The 14,776-nt window shown below is 38.3% G+C and overlaps 1 protein-coding gene across 1 annotated transcript; it reads left to right on the top strand.

Moving 5' to 3' along the window:
• The first annotated feature begins 3,137 nt into the window (after nt 1-3,137).
• On the top strand, nt 3,138-14,576 carry LOC104269603 (cAMP-responsive element modulator-like). The gene is made up of 3 exons (XM_009872754.1): nt 3,138-3,251; nt 14,153-14,244; nt 14,387-14,576. The coding sequence occupies exons 1-3, from the start codon at nt 3,138-3,140 to the stop codon at nt 14,574-14,576; spliced, it is 396 nt and encodes a 131-aa protein (XP_009871056.1).
• The last annotated feature ends 200 nt before the right edge of the window (nt 14,577-14,776 follow it).

Raw genomic sequence — 14,776 nt, 5'->3', positions numbered from 1 at the left:
TTTAGGAAAAAAACACAACGCTCTAGTTGTGATCCTGCTCTCTATTTTTCTGTGTATTTATTAAATCCATTGAACGTGTTAATGGTAAAATGATACACGAGATAACAGAGGAAATACAAAACCTGTACCACTCAGGTTGTAGCAGTTGGAGAGCTGCTGAGGGTGCGCTAAAGGCAGCGATAACCTGGACTGCCCTGTAGAATTCAGGAGTTTTTTAGCATGTGCGTGGTCTAAGCTGCGCCCGAAGCGCTCTGAACTGCCGTAGCTCCGTGCGGCCGTGCTGCCTCCCACCCCATGAGCTCCAGTGGCTGCCGCGGACCTTCGCCAGCGAGTTCTGTAATCCCCCGTGGTTACCCAGAGTCCCCGTTTTATAATGTGTCTGAGTTTTGTGTTTGTTTCTTTTTCTAACTGAAGTTTTATGCCAAGATAGCTAGTGTTTCTTTTAAAATTACTGATGCCTTTTGTTACTTTTGTTTCAGTTTTACAGGCCATAGTGAGGTCATTGTGTTTGGACAGCGTTTTTAGCCAAGTGTCTGTTTACAAATGTACTGTAATTGCCAGGTTGTCAAAAAGAAATGGATATTAGCTCATCTAGAAGGAGTATTTTTGCTGTATTCTAGGGTTATGATTGCATTTTATGGCATTCAAAAAAACCCAATTAATTAAAAGCAGTATACAAATTTTCAGATTTTACTGCACTTTGCTGAAGATTTAAAATTGGCAATCATTTGTGTTGACTCAGAATATACACAGTTGTAGATGGAAAATCTATTTAATTCTTCAGGTTTTCATGCATATTATAAGCCTTAATTATATTTGTCATTTCACTGGCATGTATAATATTTGCTGTTGTTTTTCTAATTTAATGTAATCTAAAAAACTAGTCCTTTGTCTATAATGTATTTTGTAAAATACTATGAATACCTTTTTGTTAGATTTTGTGCTGACGCTCCTTTCATGGCTGTTTGCTAATTCAGTTACTGGAACACAGCAGATGTAAAGACATGAGAAAAATCAATGTAGTAAAAATAAATATCTTTTATAGTGCTCTGCAATCAATGAGGAATTAAGCTAAAATTTATAAATGAGACCTTATTTTTTACAAAATGAAAAATGGTTCTTTCTATGTCAAATTTCTATGGAATGGATTCAGTGGGAATAAAAGTACTTTTTGTCGGGGTTTTTTCCACCAGTACGTTAACTGTGACAGATGGCTTTGGATAAGAAAATACTTCAAAGCCTGTATAAAGTGAATTAATTCTGACTATATTCCCATCTTTAGGAAGAGATTGCAGCGAATATGTTGCCAGTACCATTGCATTAGTTAATCTTCCTTGTTGTGTGAGCTGTTCTGAAGCTTATGGAGGCATTCTTACGTGAACCAGATAGAGCTTTTGTGTTTGAGACTCTGTGGATGGCCTTGCTTACTAAGGAGGAATTTTTTTTTTTTTCCCTGCTGTTTTATTCTTATTGCTATATTAAATGTATGTGTATAACACTGTAATGATTTAATAAAATAGACATCTCTTTATGGGACATTATGGTGGAAAGCTTGGTGAAAACATTCTCCCCACACTTGTTCAACTTCAGTGAATTTCAACAGATCTTTAGTTAGATGGTATCTAGAGAAGGTAATTGGTGGTCACTCACAAGATAGGAGTATAGAAATATCTAAGTGTAAAATGTCTCCTTCTGGACCTAATCTGAATTAAGCACAGAGTATATAACTTGGTATAGAGTCCATAACTACTGTTGACAGAAATATTACTGTTAACTCATAAAATCTTGAATTACATACAGCATGGCTAACATGAGCTGTGGTACTGTTAAGCCTGCTCAGTAGGATGCCATTGGAGAAATACAAGCTAGAAATATGCTTCTCTGCATCATTTGACTGTATTCCTTTTCATATTTTCATGCCTTTATTCTAGGCAAAAAGGGTAATTAAAAAAATGCTCTCCTTTAAGATTGTGGAATATTCTGTAGGGCCGCAAAAGGAGTTAACATTTGATTTGATTTAATATAGTTAATTTTGAACACATGGGACCAAATTCAGGAGCCTCAGTCAGGCGCTGTAAGCAAACTTCCTTCCCCTTCTCTTCCATCTCTTGGTGTAAGACCTGAGAGGAAACTGCAGTAACTCTCAGCCAGTTGAAACGGTTGAACTTCGAGTTGAGATGGGTTCTCCATCCCCTAGTTACAGTAACTAACCCGAGGAAGCGAGATTCGCTGCCTCTTCAATCCCAGTACTATACTGTGCCTTCCTTTTGCGGCCTCAGTTCCTTGTGTAAGGAAGGTGTAGGTGGGAGCGTGCCAGCGGGGCATCCTGCCTGCCTCTGCCTGACCCCAGCCTGTCTCTGTTCTGTTTGTAAACTGACCGGTTGCCGTGGCAATGTTTGTGACATCACCTGTTCCGTGTTGCATCTTCAGTGCAGGGTTTGGTAGGAGAGAGAGGGAGCGGAAGAGAACCAAGCTCTTCTTTTAAAACACGCACCTTCCATTATGCGTGCCAGGAAATATGGAAAAGCACCTGTCAGGTAATTGCATTTTTATGTAGTGAATCTGTTTGGAAGCTTTCTCTGTGGAGTTTAAACTCGGAGTTCAGACTGAGGATCAGTTGGAGAAGAGTTGTGGGCCTTGAGCCATGAGTAGTTTACGGGCAATTCAAGCACAGATCCCAGCCCAGGGGTCGGTATCTCAGAGGGTTCAAGGGGGCTGTAGCAGCGCACGGCTGCTGGTCCATTTGAGCCTTATCCTGTGGGACATGTGAGGCACAAGGCATGTGCTGCGGGCGGTGCTGGTTGGGCTGCTCGGGAGAGCTGCGCTCCCAGCCCCGCTTTCAACACTGCATGGGACCCCGGGACTCTGGGCTTGGCCCTCCCCTTAGGACCGTTTCCAGAACTGCCCTGCCTTGCAGCTTTCCAAAGTATGTGATTTAGAGCTCTTGGCTGTGTGAATGAGTGTTTTAATACAGAGGAACAGTAAGAAAGGCCTTCAGTTAATCTGATACTTCTGAGAGAAATCTATTTATTTTCTCTTAGTTGTTAGTTATACGCTTCAAATACAAACTCTCTAGGTGCCTGATGTGCCTCTCTGTACTCCATTATTTAGATGTGTATGTACTTACTTTTAGACTGATGAGCATGGAAATCGATGAATCACAACAGGATGACGGTGCAGTGGATTCTGTTCCGGATGATGGTCAGCTTCAGAGTCAGCCAGGCCAAACTCATATTTCCCCAGGATCTGAGGTAAGTTGAAATGTGAAGAGATGAGAAGAATCTGTAAAGTGCTATTCAGAGCCGCTATAATTTTCAAATTATCAATTTGTATGGAGTTCTCATGTTCTATAGGTCTTGTTATTAAATCAGAAAAGTATAGCAGTTATACTGAAAACTATGCCTGGGGTATTTAACAAAGGGCTAGTATAATATCACATCTGTTAGAAGGTAACCCTTTTAGGGGATCAGGCTTTTCAGAGTGATCAGTAGGCACTTCCCCCCCCCCAAATTTCCCAAGATGGTTACATTTGTTACAGAGATGGAAACAGTGTCTTAAAAGTGTTGAGGTGGCTGCAAGATCAAACATAGCCAACTGTGTATACCTTGGAGATGTGTTGTAGAACAATAACGAAAAATTAATAAAAACAACCATGCTTCTTTCCTAGTTCTAATTTTTGTACAGAATGTTTTCCGTCTTCTTGCAATTACATTTTTAATATATGCTTGTTTTGTTTTATCCTTGTGCATCCAATGACAGTGTATGGAGTTCTGAAAATAATACGTTACATGATCATAGTCGTACCTGGATTCTTCTTTGGTAGTTAGTGGGTAAAAGATGATGTAGTAAGTATTCTCAAACATTAAAATTATGCACTGAAACGTTCAGTGCTTGAGAGAAATGGTGTTCTTGCCACTACTAAAACCTGTAGCTTCAGGAAACCCTTAGAAGGATCTTCAAAACCCCTCTGTGAGATAAAGGAACTGATTTTAGAAAATGTATTACAGAATTTCTTTGTCATCAGAAATTAGAAGTTACTCATTAAAATTTGATGCCATACATTTCCTATGTTACATAGTTGTTTTACATTATAGGTATATTTTCAAGACTGAATGCAGCTGCTTTCTGTCAGGTCTTCAGAGACCAAGTAGACTGGAAAATATTTATGAAGCTTATTTGTTGGTTTTTGTTTTGTTTTTGATATTTGCAGCATTGAGCATAGTGTGGTTTTGTTTTTTCCTTTAGGAACGCAGCATGAATTTTACTTTGTTTGCTCTGTTGATGTCATCCCTTCCTTTCTTCTTTCTTTGATAGTTCAGTTCAAATCTTGTGTTTTAACTTCACAGGATGATTTTCATGTAAAATCTGGTGCGGTAGTCTCTGAAGAAAATACCTGTGAATTCTGTCACTTGGGATTTTTAATGTTGATCTAGAGACAAAGCTGTCAATGCTGTAGGAGAGCTTCTGCTGGGTCCCCGGGGAAAAGCACTTTTAATGTTTAACTGCGTTTAATGCTTGAGTACGGTGTGGGAAGGTTCAGCCATACTGGGCATGGGCCTCAGGTCTTTCAGTTAAAACTAATAACTCTGAAGTACTGATCTTGGTCAATTAGCATTAAAAGGAAACGCGTGCACTTAGTTTGACCCTCAGGATAACAGTCTGGAGTTTACCTGGGGGAAGCTTTTTGGTGAGGGGGCCTAGTGAGCTGAGCCGGACCTGTCAGAGCTGCTTGGCGCTCACAGCTGAAGTTGATGTCCCTCTCTGGAGCCGCCCAGAAAAGTGGGGTTCCTGCAGTTGTGCCTCTGAAAAGCAGCAAAGCCGAGGCCTCCAGCAGGCAGGCCTGTGGCCCCAGCTGCCCAGCTGGCTGCTCCCTCAGGGCCTGCGGCTGCTCGGGCCTGCAGGCCTCGCCACCACCATTGCTGCCCAGGGCAGCTCGAGTCCGTGCCCTCCCCTCGGTGCCTTTGAGGTTCAGCTGCCAGAGCATTCCTTTTGGTAAAACTAGCCCCAGTGGAAAGCTTATTGAAAGGGCCTTGTGACATTTCTTTGGGTTAAGATAAGAAGGACTGTCTTAGCTTACATTCTGGCCTGGCAGGTTCACAAGGTGAGATGCTTTGTCATGGAGGTTGGAGGCGTATGTTGGTTGGTTATAACCCCTGCTTGAGGCAGGGACCTTGTGTGGGACATCATCTTCTGTCTGCTTTCGCTGGTACGAGCTGGGAAACTTGGAGTGTTTCTGAAAGATTCGTGGCTGTGCTGCTGATAACAGCATTTGTGTATTTTGGCTGTTACAGAAGGGCACAGATAGCTCCTTCTCCCTCCTTGGCCTCTTTGAGAGAAGACAACCACTTAAAGTGACTGAAACATGCCTTGTGCCAACTTCCAATCATGTCTCCTGCTAATTTTCTTGCAAATGTGCAAGAATATGAGAAAAGAATGACTTGATTCTTGCAGAGAGGTAAAATGCCTGATCACTGATACTGAGGGCTCCTTTTCAGATGTCTCTGTGATTTTTTGTTTTGTTTTCTGACAAATACTTATTCAGCGATGGTTTTGTTCAGTCAGAAGTGAAGCATTTTAATACACGACCTTTTAATGCTCAATCTGTAGTTTTCTGTGTATTATCAAATAATCACCGAATGGTTGAGGTTTCCCTAGCTTAACAGGTATTGCTGTATATTATTCAGCAGATTTTTTTGTGTGATAAGATTGCTTTTTCTACAAAAGCAAAAATTACTAACTAGAAACTAGCAAAAATGAGATGCATCTTTCATCCATTGAGGCAAAATTGACAACTTCTCTTTTGAAAGGGTTATTCTAAAAATAAAAATAATTAATGTAGAGTAGGACTGCTTTTATAGTTGAATTTCTGGCATCCCTCACTTTCAGCCAGTTAATGAATTGACACGGTATTGTTCTGGTGATCCAGCCACCAAAAGAATTAGGTAAGAAAATATTAATTTGTAAAAATTTTGGTGGTTGTCTTTAGAAGCTGTTGGAAGTGTACAGAACACCTGTACAGAAGCTTCATGCCTTTTCTTCAGGGAAGAGCAAAGGTACAAGATGAAAAGTTTCTCGGTGTGTTCTGTCTCACATGCACAGATCTTTTATTCATATATACAGGGGTGTTCTTAAACGGACGTTAAGTCGGATTGAAATATTCTGCTAGTGTTGATGATAGTTAAGCTTGTATCTCGAAGCAGTTGTGTCTTCATTAGTATTTTAAAGAGAAATTACAGGATTTCTAGAGGTTGTATTCTGTGTTGTCCTGTGCTTAGCTACACTAAATAGAACTGTAAAAATGTAAGAGAAATGTACTTAGACCCTTTTCAGATTCGACAAAATACCTTGTCATGTTTTTTTGTTTTGTTTGCTGTTGTTGTTTTGTTTTTCTTTAATCCTACATCCTTGATGGATTCTTCTTTGGATCACTTTTTGTAAATTTTGTCATGTTCTGTCTATTAGTAGGGCTGTCTGCTGTCTTGGTCTGAGATACCACCTGTTGACCTCTTGGTGCTGGCCCTGAACTAGACATGGGTGAGGATTTACAATGTGAGAACTACTGTCAGAGAGAGCAGAGGGAATTGAGCTTTTTGTTAAATCTTAACTTCCAACAGATTGAGCCCTGTAGAAGTTTGCCAGGCTATTGCACATATGTCTGTAAAACCAGCCTGCCAAATGCGAGTCCAGGACATTTAGCAAAGTCAGTGTTAGAGCATTTAAAACCTGCAGCCTTGTCACCATTTTGTGCTTCCTCAAGGGTATGCTGTCAACAAATGGCTGAAATCAGGCTCACCTTCTCTTCCTTAAAATTCTGTGCTACTCATTTGACATGAGCTCTGGAATTGACCCAAACTTCCCTGACTTCAGCTTTTGCTTATAGAGGCTGCTTGGTGCCTGAGCGTGGCGAGTCTTTTATTACATGAATCCAGGATGGGTTTGCCTTGTTTTTCCCTTTTCCACAAGTATTTCTCACTTTACTTCTGCAGTGCTTGTAGTATTTAGATTCTACAGCAGGGACAGAAATCAGATGGAGCTGTGGACTGCGTACTTCATATCAGCAGTGTTTGAGGTGTGACGGGTTGTATGTGAAGGTAGTAGAGCTCTGTAGCACTCTGCAGGGAGAAGTTATCTGACCTTGGGTGATGAGAGTGCGTACATCCACAGGGTAACTGTTCAGATGGACGATGTCTCTTGAAGTCAGATAACTGAGGAGTAGGAACCTCTTTCTCTGAAAGAATGCACATGTCTCAGTATGAAGATAGTTCCTTAGCTTTTTTGCTGGCTACTTTTCTCTCCCCTCTGGAAGAGGGAGCTCTTATATTTCTAAACATATGAAGTATGGGATCATACTGCTATGAAGGAATGCAGGGTTGATATTTGTTGAAGCTATTAGACTTGACTGTTTCATACCTAAGAGAATAGAACTTGAAAGGACGTTACATCATCTGAAGTCTCTTTGCCATTGTCAGGGACATAACCCCTACGGTATTTAATCAGATGCTTAATATCTTAAACGTCCTTTCACACTCAGTGTTCCTGAGTTGCTTCTGTGGATTGTTTTTGGTCATTGTGCCTGACTGTCCTTGAAGTAACAATGTTAAAGGTAATATTGCTCATTGCTGATGTCGGAAAGTAATTTTTTTTGCCAAGTCTGTTTCAGTCAGTGTTTATGCGTGATAACATCCAAAGGTTCTAGTGTTTTGGTTAACATGGGAATATTCAATTTGAAGACAATGCAAAGGGAAATGTGAATCAAAATCATTGTAATAATTTATAATATTTAGAAAAGAGATGCAGAACATGAAGTTGGAAAGATTTTTTTTTTCAGTTGTGAAAAGAAACCTAATATAGAAGAATTGCAGACATTTTAAAGTAAAGTTCATAGGTTACACGTTGTGTAGCCTTGGGATATTTGTGGAGACTTGGCAAACAGTGATCAAATCAAATTGAGCCGTTCAAAATAGATAGAAATGAATAAGGAAATGTTTGATCCAGTTCTAAAATATTACCATCTAAAATATTACTGTCTCCTCTTCCATCAGCCCTACCCCGCTTCATCTCTTATCTGAATTAATGGGAGCAAAACAATTTCTTTTGTGGTGTTGTAAACTTCAGTCAACAAGAGTATTAAATGAGTGTGGTTTTCTTTTTTTTCTTTTCTTGTGCGGTTATACTGAATAAGGAGCTTTGAAATGGATGTAGTGTTTCTTAATCTTGAGTACTGGATTACTTCTTGATTGTATGTGTCTGACCCATGGTGTACCAAAAAAAGACTCAGAAACTGTTCACCTTGTACTGTTTTGTGCGTGTTCTACTGAGAAAGTTCTTTCTGATACCCAGAGTATTATATCAGATTGCAGCTCTCGCAAAAGATAGCAGTAAATGGAAAGGTTTGGTGAAATTGCCTTTGTAATGTTTTGAAAAGTTAGCACACTTTGCAAACATTCAGACTGCTTCATGGTCTTTCCTTGCAGCTTGGATTTAGGATGACGTCAGGTTTGACACTAAATAGACCTTCAGATCTTCAAGAATTTCTAGATGTTAATCTCAAATATCAGTTTCTGATAATAATGTGTGTTTTCTACATTGTGAAGAAGGTTTGTTTGTCCTATTTGCATATTGCCATTTAATTCCATTTAAGTAATGATTATTTCCATTTAGGGTTAGAAATGCCCTCAATTGTTCTATTTCCTGAAAAGCAGTTCAGTTTCCTAGAACAACTGAACAATTACCTAGTGAATGTTGACAAGATCCTGTCTCCGTTTCCTAGAAACATTGTTTCTTCAAGATAATTTGAGCCAACAGCTGGTCTTTTTGATAGGAGTGCATCCTAATAGTAGTTAAAATTTTTCTCTTGCGTCAAGAAAGAAGTGTTTCCCAGACAAGGAGTGGCTTATGGATCAGGAGTGAAAGCTTCTTTAATATTTGGAATTCAAAAAAGCCTTCAGTGTGAATACAGAAAAATACAAAACTTTCTTGAACATGTTGAGTTTTCTATATTTGGGATTCATCATCTTTTTCTTCTCACTGTCATCTCTTTTTGCCGTTACTGCTCATACCAGATACCTTTTGGGGCTGAGAACCAAGCTAGGAAGGAAATAATACCAGAATTTGAGATAAAAGTCTGAGTATATTCTTGTCATGCACAATATAGAATTAAGGTTTTTTTCAAGGCATTTTTCATTTGAAAAACACAGCATCTTTTTTTATCATATGACTTCTGTGTCATTCTCTTAATTTTCTGAGTTTAGAGATGTTTCATCACACGGAACTTGAGATCGTTCATAGTCATTGCTCTTGGTTTCACTATTTCTGTTAGTAGACTTAACAACTATAGCATAAATATCAAACTATTTCTTAGCCTGTGGGTATGAAACTGTTCCTTAACCTATTCACCCTCAATACTGGTGGCTGAAAGCCAAGGGCTGGGAAAAGCTCTGTGTGCTCTAAAATGTCATCAGAAGAAGGGATCAGATTATTCTGAAACAGAACACTTTCTTCAGCTATGCTAGGCTTAAAGAACATACAGCTGTTCTTTATTTTTGTTTTTGCATTGAAACACTGACGCACACTTTTTCTTGATATATAGATATATGTATAAAAGAAGGATTTATTAAACTAAACCAATTTACAAATCCATGTATTGCTTTATTTAACGTGTGTTTTTGCTGTTTGAAAAATTCTTGCATCTGTTATGTATCTGAAAAGCAGAAGTTCAGACTAAACTTCTTACCTAACAAAGCAAAACCAAAGCAGTTATGGATTTTAATTTTTTTTTCCATGACTAAGAACATCCTACCCTGTATGTTGTTGCAGCATCATACCATATTGATATTTTTTGTTACATTTCTTGAGATTCTTCCTAACTTTCATGCTAGCGACAGCAGATTTAGTGTGTGATAGCTTAGGGTTATTTTTAATTGAAAAGAAAACATAAAGTCTCTGCAGAGAAAAAAAAAATTGCAATTTGATAGGGCACAGTCTTAAACTTTCCACACCACGTGGAAAGATATCAAACTTTTACTGGTAAAACTAGTTTATTTTTGTGCGATAAGTACACATGGCTAACATATTTTAGATACGGGATCAAAACCAGTTTCTTTTAGTATCATTTGTGAAAGCATTTGCTGACATCTTAAGGCATGTTTCTTAAACATGATGATTGTAATTTTTGCAGGTTTCAAGTGCTGGAGGAAGATCTCCAGCTGTAACTCTAGTGCAGTTGCCTTTGGGTCAAACTGTTCATGCCCAGGGTGTCATTCAAGCCACACAGCCCTCAGTCATTCAGTCACCACACATGCAAGCTGTTCAGATTAGCTCTTTTACTGTTACATTTTCATGACTATTTGGTGCCTCATAACTCAGCCGCATCTTCAGTTTCTCTTCATGCAAGGTTTACTCATATGACGCGCGAAATGGGGAGGGAGGGAAGGTGGCAAACTGCCAACCAGTAGCAGCTCTACAAGCATTGTGTAGCGATTCCTTAATGCTTCCTGTTTATCTTCTGAGAAATTGTGTCTTGGAACCATGAACTTACACAACAGCAAGTTTAGTCAAATTAAGTAAATGGCCTTACTTAATGTGTATCTGGCAGTTTTTCTGTTTTGTTAAGTCCTATGAACATAACATTTCTAATGAGACTACACTACTGTAAGTTTGCAAGTATCTCATACTGTGTTTTTGGAGAGCATCTGGATGTAATGGAAGTAAATTCATTATAGTGAAATGATTCCTTGTGGTTTTTAGCAGGCCCTATTAGAGCATCTGGTATTGCTTTCTGTGGGTGTGGAGATGTAAAGACCAACAATAAGGACAGCCTCAAAGATTTATTTTGCAAATCTTCACATGTTTAAAGTTGCTGATGTTGGAAAACAGGGACTAGTACAAAATACTTAGGAGTTTTCACAGCTTTTAAATAGTGAGAAAGAGTAGAGAGGATGAACTCGTAGTGTTTTGAAAATTACTTGGCCTCCCACCAATGGGGTGTTTTTCTTGTAGCTATAAATGCCGTTGCTCTAGTTTTTTTTTTAAATCTCATTGTGAAATGTCCACTGAATTGCTTTTGGCAAATCGAATTGGTATCTCTGGTAAGAGAAACTATATATCTGTTAGGTGTGAACTGTTTTACCTGCAACATGTTAAGGAAAAGACATACATTGTCAGTCATCTTGAGAAGCCATTTGACACTTCTTAGTAGTTTTCAGGTATAACACATAAAAAGGCATATGTAAGCATGATCTCTCTTAGACATTAGAAAAAAAAAAGAATAAAACCTTGACTAGATATTGAGTATTTTATTTGTAAGAAGTAGGTGTAGTTGTTGGGACCTGGTAGGCTTTGGAATTTCTAGATCACTATTGAAACAGGTGCAGTAGATGCCTGGGCATCTAGAGATGTGAGTTCGATCAATCTTGAAGTCAAATCAGAATGTTTAAAATAAATACTTCACTTTGGTTATGACATTCTTTCTAACTGTAATTTACCAGGGTGAATTTTATCAGATAAGCATATTAGAGTGATTCCCAGTTTCTGTTGCTGCTTTTCTTCAAGTCAAGTCTAGTCATGCAGAAATGGAGGGCTTGCTGCAAAGCTCAGAAGGAGGAGTTTCTCTGGAATCCTTTGCAATGTGCTGCTGTGTTGTCTTAGGGGAGTGGAAGTTGATTGTTGCATTGAGTGAACTCTGTCTTTCTTGCCTCTCCCAAAGGAGGAGAGACAGGAAAGTTTTGTCCCAAGTAATACTGACAAGTTAGTTCCAGAGTTTTGCTTTGGTTTCAGTTGAGAAGGGCTTGAAGATGCTGTAGTAGACTCCATTCCAGAGATTGTTCAGCCCTTGTGTGATTGTCATAAGGACTTTATCCTGCTGCCCGGCATTTCCTCCAGATTATTTGGCTTTAACTTGATATTCTATGTCTGCTAGACAGAGGGGAACTTGGGAAATTATGTCAGTTTACTTTCAATAAAAAAAAAAATTAATGAAGTATGACAAAGGTTGATGTTGAAGCTTGTATGACCTCTCCCTTAAACACCTGCAGCTTTAAACTGCACGGTGGTGAAAATTTTTTCTGGTAATACGCTGTTGCTTTTCGCATGAAAAATAAAATGCTTAACTCTGTCATCTTCCTTATGGTTTCATTAATGTTTTTTCACTTGTAAGAAGGTTTCACGTCTAGATTGTTATTTGACTTTTCTACTTGCTTCCTCATCTAATCTATCAGATATTGGCAGATTAAGATGAGTTTGAAGTTAAATTTGTTCAAACGCAGAGTGGTGTGGTGAAGTTGAAATCTGAACGATATCCAGGAAAAAATGACAGTGGTTTCCATTGGTTAGCATTGTGAATGTGGTTGCTCGCTGTTACAACAAGCTGAAACAGATATAAATTTATCCTTCATCTTTGATGAAAATTAGAAAATTAGATAGCTGCTGGTAAAGAAAAACATTTCCTCTTCCATATTAAAATCTTTAAATCATCTTGTGATTTCCTTACCTTCTTCCCAAAGTACAGCTGTTTCTGATATTGGCCAAATTCACAAACTGGGAGTGGCTATTGGTAACCTTTAGTTGAATGGGAAGGTTTAAAGGCACTAAAGTCTTGCTTTCTTGCTGTTTGCTCTGGAACAAATAGATGTTTTTATCTTTGTTCCCCTGCAGAATGAGAGTTCTGTTCTGAGATAGGATGCCCAGGCTTTCAGCTACATAATACTGTTAGTTTGGAAGGCTTATGCCAAAGGCTTCATGGTCGATCCACTGGCAGAATGCTCGAGAAAAATGCCTTTCAGAAGATCTCTTTGCTGGTCAGCACTGGTCCATCCTGCAAAAGGATGAACAGGAACTTCTGGAAGCTCTTGTATCTCTGCCAGTCAGCTCTGAAGCTTGGCTTGGAGCTACACATCTCTAGACATGTAGAATTGCCTCTCATTATTTCTATGTAGTCTTTTTTTGGTTAGGCAGGCACAGAGTTTTACTGATGTCTCCTACATATTACCCAGCAAAATGGGGCTACATTAAATATTTTTACATGGAACTGGATTGTAATAAGTGAAGAGACAATTTTATTCTGCAATAACTGGTACTTCTTTCAAGGCGTTCTATAGTTTTAGTTTTATAGGTTTGAGTTGGAAGGACCCAGGCCCATAAATTTTCAGAACCTTCCATTTTCTGTTGGCATCGTGCAGGTTTTGTTTCTAGGCCCAGAAGCCACATCAGATCTAGAGCTCTTCCTTGTCTTCCTTGAGCTGTAGGGAAGCCTCCACTGCACCCAGGTCAAACACTGGAGCTTTCTGTCGCAGGAAGGCTCAACCTCATGCTTGTTCCATGTTAAGTTCATGCAGCAGTTAGTTTAACAGGCTCCAGTCTGGTGTGTCTTGATGTGACAAAGTCATTTTCCACACTAACTTTACTGCAGTGTTTTAATTTGGAAATCTTAGACACCAGTAGCTCTGAGTAGTTAATCAAGAACATAGTATATTTTACTTGTTAAATAATCACTTTCAGTTCAGTGTAATAAGATAATGGTAAAGAATGTGATTCAGCTCCAGGCCTTAATGTTGTCTTGAGTAATTTTAAAAGAAGAACCTGGAAAATACTACTAATAAAGGTGTGAGGAAATGAGATATTGTTGGCTTCTAAAACTTGCAGAGTAGTGCTAAGCAATGTATTTGTATTTATGAATATGTGTTGGTTAAGTGTAATAAATGTGTATGTATTTAAATAAACTTACTTTCTAAATAGCTTTGATGTGGTTGTGAAGAGATTTTTGTATTGTATACTGTTATTTAAAGTGTACTAGTGCAGTGTTCTGTATTTTAAATGTTTAATATCACTTTAAAAGCTAATTAAACTGTATAATTTTATATTTAAAGGAATCTGTCTTCAATACTTTTTCTAAATGTAATTCTCAAAAAAGTAACCTGTATTACTTTGATTTTTTTTTCTTTTTCAAATGGAAGATTGTCATCTAAGAGGCTGTGTTGCTAACTTCATAATTTGTGGTTTGTTTTGGAAAAAGAAGTCCAAGATTGTATATTAGTAATAAATAAGTGCACAAACTTCCTGTATGCAAACATGGAAAGATTTTTTTAAAGAGAGTATTCTACTCTGCTAGCTTCTTATTTTTATGAAGTTATGAATTTCAGAAACTTTGCTATTGCAGGTAGCATCGATTGCAGATGAATCTGCAGAATCACAAGGGATAATTGATTCTCAAAAACGTAGGGAAATACTTTCAAGAAGGCCTTCGTACCGGTAAGGGCTTTATATTTTGGGTTTGCTGGTTTTTAAAGGCAGCTTATGTAATACAGCGGAACTGTCTGATAAAAGCCACTAACTTAGTTTTCTCATGGATATGGCATTTCAAAAATATAAGGTTATTTACATTATCTTTCAGAAAAATTTTGAATGAACTCTCATCAGATGCTCCTGCAGTATCGGAAATTGAAGAAGAGGAAAAGTCAGAAGATGAGGGAGCACCTTCTGGAATTTCTGCAATGGCCACACCAACCAGCCTGTATCATACTAACACAGGGCAATACAGTATGTTTGCAAAGATACTCCATGATGTTGCAGAACATATATGAGAAAAACCATAATGAAGTAGAGAGGTTGGATTTTGGTGAAGAAGAATAAGAGCTTGTGTATTTCTAAATAATTTCAATTTATATATTTTTCCTAACATGGGCATTATAGACTTCTAGTCTGTTTCTTGTAATGTTTGTTGGTTGCTATATTTAGTCCTTCTAGAACTCCTGTGCGTTAAATATGTGGAGGTGAGGCTCAG

This window comes from Apaloderma vittatum, unplaced genomic scaffold, assembly GCF_000703405.1.
Source record: "Apaloderma vittatum isolate BGI_N311 unplaced genomic scaffold, ASM70340v1 scaffold27837, whole genome shotgun sequence".
Taxonomy (NCBI): Eukaryota; Metazoa; Chordata; class Aves; order Trogoniformes; family Trogonidae; genus Apaloderma; species Apaloderma vittatum.
This window is presented reverse-complemented; position numbering and strand designations above follow the sequence as displayed.

Excerpts from the sequence above, each read along its gene's own strand:
- LOC104269603 (XM_009872754.1), top strand. The coding sequence starts at position 3,138 with ATGAGCATGGAAATCGATGAATCACAACAGGATGACGGTGCAGTGGAT. Across the intron at positions 3,252-14,152 it reads ATATTTCCCCAGGATCTGAG|GTAGCATCGATTGCAGATGA; the intron begins GTAAGTTGAAAT and ends TTGCTATTGCAG. Across the intron at positions 14,245-14,386 it reads TCAAGAAGGCCTTCGTACCG|AAAAATTTTGAATGAACTCT; the intron begins GTAAGGGCTTTA and ends ATTATCTTTCAG.